Source organism: Diachasma alloeum, unplaced genomic scaffold (genome assembly GCF_001412515.2).
Source record: "Diachasma alloeum isolate Michigan unplaced genomic scaffold, Dall2.0 Dall_scaffold_00270, whole genome shotgun sequence".
In the NCBI taxonomy this organism is placed as follows: Eukaryota; Metazoa; Arthropoda; class Insecta; order Hymenoptera; family Braconidae; genus Diachasma; species Diachasma alloeum.
Window position 1 is genome coordinate 636,160 of NW_021680409.1, and position 7,281 is coordinate 643,440.

The following is a 7,281-nucleotide window of genomic DNA, read 5'->3' on the forward strand; positions in this document are numbered from 1 at the left end:
GAAAAGCCAAACAGAAATAGTGTGAAGGTGGTTCTGGGTCGAGGGGGGTAGTTGGTATGATTGGGGGCGCTGGGGTGTGGGGGCTGGCGCGAAGGTTTGAATGGGCAGAAGCATTTCTAAAAAACTTCGTCAAAAAAAATGTTAAGGACCGGGTGGATTATCTTTCAAATATGATCTTGGTTGTTTTTTTCATGTTAATAATCCGAAATGATCTCCAACTGCTATTCAGTTTTACATAGCCCTGGACTTTCCAAAAATGATGATTGTAGACATTTTCAAAGAGCGTTTTTGAATAATATTGGGAAATAAACCCAATGGGGAGGAAATTGCAAATTAATAATTTTATGTATTTAATGGCTGTCAGATCGTCAGTTACCACGACAAATTATCCATTCACTATTTCCTCTCTATCGAACTTATTTCTTAATCTTTATTAAAAATGCTCTTTGAAAATGTTCAGTTTTTTCTATTTTTTTTTTATTCTACAATAATAATTTTTAGGGACTCCTGCGTGATGATGTAAAATCCAATACAAATTGTGATATACTTTACGTTATGAAGACGGAAAAACAATCGAGATAACATTCGAAATATACTCCACCCGGGTCTTAAATCAACTTTGGGAAAATAAACTTTTGGTTAATTCAACTTTTGTCAAATTAAACTTTCGCCAATGAAAACTTCCGGTTATCTTATCTTTTGTGAGGATATAAGTAAAACATGTCTTTGCGTACGGAATTCTAGAGTTTTGTTATCTATTTTATTCTGGTTCCGTGTGAAAAGAATAATCGATATTTCTCTTTTATTTAATTGAAATGGTATTTTCTGGAGAGGAGGAACTACTCTGAAGTATTTGAGAGGGATTGGTTCGGATGTTGCGCTTTAAATGACTGATTATTTGTTAAATTTCGTAGTGTTGTGGATATGAATAGTTGTGGTATTTATTTCGACATGCTTATGAATTTGTGTCAAATCCCTTGTTATTGAGACTCCATGTTGTTTACTCCACTCTGTTTACTCTACTTTTTTTTTCTTCATTTTGCTATTTTTGTTCGTGGGTATCCATTGAAGCGTTGTTAATGCTCTATTCTAGTGTTTTTTGCATTATTTTCCTGAATTAAAAAAACAAAAAGATCTCAAATTTTTCGAAGTTCAAACTGTTCAAGTTTTTTTTCAAGTTTTTAAAATTATCAAGTTTTTATGACGAAGTTTTTAAAATATGAACCCGAATGGGCTTCGAAATGCGAGAAGAATGAGGAATAGACTTTTTCATCCTGAGAATTACTAGATTTTCGGACGCTCTCAATGAATTTACATATAAATCATCATGTTTTAAGGGAGAAATGTATATCCTCTCCAATGTCAATATCTATCAGAATTTCTCATCATTTTTTTCGAAGATTATTCCGGTCGATGAAGAGAATAAATATTTTCCCTAAATTTCCAGAATGAAAAGATTCATTCTATTTGTGAGAATTCTACTGTTATAAAAAATGGCAGTTTCGTGAAGTTGCTTCATATCAACGTTTGTTTTTATTGTGTCAAAAATACATTATTAAATGATCATAACTTCTATATGCCACCTGGGCATCCCTCACGGTTTACAAACAAAGACACAATGTCATATTCAGCAAATATTAAAGTCACAATTAGAAGTTCTATCAGTCAGTAGATTATTCGCCCACTATTCTTCTCACGATCTCTACAATAAAAAGCAGAAATTTAAAAGCAATTGCAAAAGAAAATTATAGGAATAGTATCTTATGTCATATGGCGATAAAAGTATTATCTGACAAATGTGGGTTTCGCCAGGTAATACTTTTATCGTCGTGTGACATACGATATTTTATGTCCTTGGGCCCGAAAACCTCGCCTCGCTTCGCTCGGTTAGATCGCGGTTTTCGGGCCTAATGACATAAATAGTTTTATATTCAAGACATTTTATAATTTTCCTACATTCGCATTTTAGAGTCAAAATGAACTGGCGGGTGTTGGTGTTTCAGTTGGCAACAGTCAAGTTGAAAAATTAGTCTCGACAACTTCAGGGGAGCTACAAAAATAAAAAAATCGTTAGAATATTCAAAATAAATTTCTTGATGTTCTCCATGTATTGCATGTATTGCGAGTGATTCATGTGGTATTTTAATGTAAAGACAAAGTACGCAAATCATCTCTTTAATTTTTATTGTTCAATTCCTCAATTTTTCCCTAATGATTCTGGGTTTTTTCCTGTAGAGATATGCTGGAAGGGAGTGAGAGCATGATGAGTTCAATAACGACAATGGAGAATCCTGATGTCAAAAGTCATCACCCGGCCAGGAGATATGACGAGAACAATCAGAACGTCGAGAACTCCTCGCAGGAAAAAAAACAGTGGACTTTGTCTGATTTTTCCATGGGGAAGAAAATCGCTCAGGGGTCATTTGGAATTGTGTATTCAGCGAAGGAGAAACATCAGAATGTTGTCATTGCCATTAAGGTTCTGTTCAAAACTGATATTAAGAAGAGGAATCTGAAACAACAGGTGCTGAAGGAAATTGAAATCCACTCTCATCTAAAGTAATTATCGAATTTATTCCTGATTTTTTGTTATAGGAAAATCTGTTTCCAATCATCAAGTAATAATCTGGGTAATGAATAATTCCAGTATAATGCATAATTCAGTATACAAAAGCACCAAATTTTTCCAATTTGTTTAGAAGACTCAAAAACTTTTTCACGTGTACTAGAAAATCCAACAATTTCCTTGAATTTCTTTTGAAAAAGTCTCGAATTTCTCTAACACCGCCAATTTTTTTTTAATTTTCTAAAAAATCGAGTTTTTTTTCACATTTATTCATAAAATTGGTGAATTTGCTTCGATTGTTTAGAAAAGCCGAGTTTTCCAAAAAACCGCTGAAAATTGAGAGGAAATTTATCACAACGAAAGAGAAAATGTTTCTATTGTTTTTTGTAATATTGGTCAAATCATTAGATAAATCTCATGGTCAAAATATTAGATAGAACTCTCATTTAAATTAATTATCGAATTTATTCCTGATTTTTATTATAGGAAAATCCATTCTCCTATAACAGGAAGAAATGTTACAGAAAGTTTCCGTAGAGAAGAAAATTTCCTACAAACTTGATCTTTTGACATTTTCTCCTCGAACAACCATTTATGAAAATAATTCATTAAAGTATTCATTCGGATGTCTTTGAATATTTCCTTTTAGCATTATTCGTTATCGCGATGATTGATGGAAGGGATTGTGTGATTTTTCTTTATTATTCATTGAAGTTGAACATGAAATATTCGTTAATTTCGTCGAGTATCTGACGGATGAGTAATTTTAAGGCAAAACATTAAAAGACATTTCGGTAAAGAAGAAAATTTTCTAAAAATATCTCTCGACGTTTTTAGATTTCGTCTATTCTTCATTCAATTTGAAAACAAAATCTTCATTGATTAGTTAAGAGGAGACTACTGTGGGTTTTAAAAGTCGCGGGCTATTGGAATGAGATTTCTCATACATTGAAGATCGATTGTATATGTCTGAAAAGGAATAATTAGTACCAAAAAAAATTGTTTATTGTTCGTTTGCCCCGCAGACGCTTAAAATGTTAACAATAGTCCAGGGCCTCCAATTTTTGAGCTACAGAGGTTTTTTTTTTCAATTTTTGAAAATATACGTGCAATAACATTTACGAATTAGTTTTTTGAAATTCAATTCCTACACAGCTAATTTCGCTATTTGTTTAATAAAAAAATTACACCATTCTAATCTAAATAGAATATATTTTTAATATTTTAAGGATAGGTTTTCGTCTATTCTACATGAATTGCGCCAATTTTTATAATAAACAACACGAAATTTGCTGTGTAGCATCGAATTTCAAAAAAATAATTTATAATTCTTGTTGTACACATTTTTTCAAAAATTTTGAAAAAAAACCTCTGTAGCTAAAAAATTTTAAATGTCTGCGGGCCAAACGAACAATAAACAATTAATTTTTTGCGTAAATTTTTCGTTTTTAGACATATACTAGGGGGACATGTACTATATGACCTCATATGACCCCCATGTGATCCCCATATGACCTCCACGATCCTTACTTTGACCCTCGTGACCCTTATTTTGATCCTTAATTTTGGAGTCTTAATTTCGAGTAGCACATTTTCATCACCAGAAGTCAATTTTGATAATATAGAGATATAATCGATCTTCAAAGCATGAGAAATCTTACTTCATAGCTATTTTTAAAACTCATAGTAGTCTCCCCTTAATTATCCCCGTATTTTCCAAGCCCAACGAAAAATTACCAAAACATTGAAATAAAATGATCACATATATAAATATTCTCCAGGCATCCCAACATCCTGAGGATGTACGGTTGGTTCCAAGACGAAAAACGTATCTACATGGTCATGGAGCTGACCCCCTCGGGTGATTTACTAGCCAGAATGCAGTTAGAGCCCTGGAAGAAGTTCAGTGAGCCAGTGGCAGCCTCTTACCTGAGGGAGTTGACAGAGGCTATAAAGTACATCCACAAGAAGCAGATAATCCATCGGGACGTGAAGCTGGAGAACCTCCTCCTAGACAAGGACGATGTCCTCAAATTGACAGACTTTGGGTGGGCTGTCCACACCCCTACCTGTGAGTCCTTCAGTGATTGTGGAGTAAGAGAGAACATGGCTCCTGAGATGCTTCTCAAAAAACCTTACGATTATGCTGTTGATGTTTGGGGGATTGGAGTCGTTGGCTTTCAGATGATAGCTGGAGTCTTCCCGTTCTTTGGACGAGATAAAGACGAACTTGTAAAGAGAATTACGAATGTTGGGATTGTTTTCCCAGATGAAAAGTATTTCAGTGATGATGCTCGTAATTTAATTTCAAAGGTAATCATTATTTATTCATCTAGGGGAGAATGTGGCAGAATGAAATATGGAGCAAAATGAAACAGCCGAAAAGCCACTACTGAACACAATTCAAGCGAAAAAAATTTTTTTTTATCAACTTTTGTTTATTAAATTTTTTTTATTATTGGAAATACCGATGAGAATAATAATGTTCTGTTCGGTAGAAAAGAACATGCGGTGCGAAAAAATCACTGATATTCGAAACCCCTTACATAACGTATCAACTACCTCCACAGATGTATCGCACTCCCCTGTTAGATCTCGATCTCAACGTCCACTAGTCAGCTTGTCCCCTGACTCTTCAGCAGCCAAACTAAGACCTCGTCATCGCTGAGTCTATGTTCTCTCCTCATTCGAAAATCCCGAAATTTTCTCATACATTTCTTATATCGAGACGACAATATTCATAATTTTCATTATAATTCAATTGATTTGATTAGGGCGATTACACTTTTCTTTTTTCACTCGATTGAAATTCAGCATCACATTGTCCTTTTTCACCCTCTGGGCCTCCCCCTGGGCCTTCCTTTGAACTTTGGATTTAACTGTTGCTTTTTCTTTTCAATTAATCCATTGACAAAATCTCCTCCCGTCAAAACTTCTCAATAATTTCCCTGTTTACTGAATGGAATAATAACGTCTACTGAACGAAACAATTTGAGAGGAAAATATTTTCAATTGGGGGATGTGGAATATGATGAGATGATTTGATACATTTTATTTAAAAAAAATATATTAATTTTAATAAAATATCAATATTTTTAAAATATTATTTATGAAATTATTTAATAACTGATTTAAGGTGAAAGGGATTGTATTTTTCTCTGCAAAAAGGTCTCTCAACATTTATTTACGGAAGTGCTTATGAGATGAAGGAACAATCAGCAAGAATGTAAAATTTACATCGTACGATGAATAATTATATTTGTATTCTCTTTTTCAGCTTATTGTCCTCGATCCAAACGAGAGGCTCACTCTGGATGAAATAACAAATCACAATTGGATTGTGAAGAACCGATGAGTGTGAATATTTTATTGATGATGATCCAAAGAATGTTATTTAGTGTGTGATAAGTAATAAAGGCAACTTTTTCTACTCTGTCCAATTGTAATTATTAGACCACTCTGGAAGAAATAATAGATAAATGCATAATCAACAACGGAAAGCCTCCAGAAGCATCACATTTGATGATTATAAAATAATCTTGTTGGTAACCAATTCAGACATTGTACATTACATGCCCGAGCCTTGGAAAACAGATCACCGTCCCCCACGTGCAAGATTGCCTTCCTAGCTGAAGGCGAGGATGGCAAGCACGTGAGGGAGGGAGGGTGCTATATTTTCCATGGCGAGGTGTGTATATTAATTTTCGTGTCGAGGGAAAAAACATTAAGAGCTAAAAGAAAACTCTCGACATTTTCTACACCGAGAGAGAAATAAACACGTTGTCAAACAAGTCTTTTTTGGGCCAACAAAATCGCTAGCTGAAAATTGCCAAAAAAAGAATTTGTTTGGTTCGAATTTGAAAGTCTCAAACATAAATAATTGTTGTTATTTTTGGGACAAAAATTTTTCATTCCGGCGCACTCTTTGCATGTTTAGCACAAAAAAATCCTTTTTTGATAATTTTCAAAAAAACTATTTTCTTGGTACAAGTAAGACTTGTTTGAGAACTTTGTCGTTTTTCTCTGAGTGTAGTGAAAAAAACTAACGAAGTAAACCAATAACACGGGTCAACAAAATTTGGAGGTATTCGATATCGAAAACGAAACCGACCCCATCTTATAGATATTTGAATGCTGATTTTAAATTTCTTTTTAGAAATCTTTCTAGCACATCTAGTTTTCGACAAAAAAATTTTGAAATGTTGAAAAATGATTAAAATGAACAATTTGAAAGAATGGTAAAAAAAGGAATTTGCACGTGGTTTTTCCCGGAAAAAAATATGAATTAATGAAAATGCGATTTGTTTAGTAGATTCGATTTCATTCCAATTGGTGGAGTCAAAACTAGTGAAGAAAATCCTGAAAATGTCCCAATTTCATGATTTTTCGTGTGAAATCAAATGATCGGAAGTTGGTTGCACAGACTTTGATGCACGCCAATTTCAAATCTACCTATATGCGTGTGTTAACCTCGACTTGACTTAACATGAAGTTTGAAGATGCCTTTCCGGCAAGTTAACCGGCTAATTGTTCTTATGAGAAGTCACCCTCAATTGTGGACAGATTTAGTTGCTGAAATCAAGTTAAAAAATGAAGACGTTAATGCACAAGGTTAAGACACGCGTGTAGTTAAATTTGAGATTAGCATGTATCAAAAAAGTGCACAACCAACTTCTGATCATTTGATTTTACAAGAAAAATTATAAAATTTTAGG

General features: G+C 33.7%; 1 protein-coding gene across 1 annotated transcript; it reads left to right on the top strand.

Annotated features, from left to right (window-relative positions):
• The first annotated feature begins 2,031 nt into the window (after nucleotides 1-2,031).
• Nucleotides 2,032-6,001, top strand: LOC107037798 (serine/threonine-protein kinase Aurora-2). Its single transcript, XM_015256552.2, has 4 exons — nucleotides 2,032-2,158; nucleotides 2,236-2,559; nucleotides 4,348-4,879; nucleotides 5,844-6,001. Exons 1-4 carry the CDS (start codon nucleotides 2,133-2,135, stop codon nucleotides 5,919-5,921), a joined length of 960 nt encoding a protein of 319 aa, XP_015112038.1. The 5' UTR covers nucleotides 2,032-2,132; the 3' UTR covers nucleotides 5,922-6,001.
• Nucleotides 6,002-7,281: the final 1,280 nt, after the last annotated feature.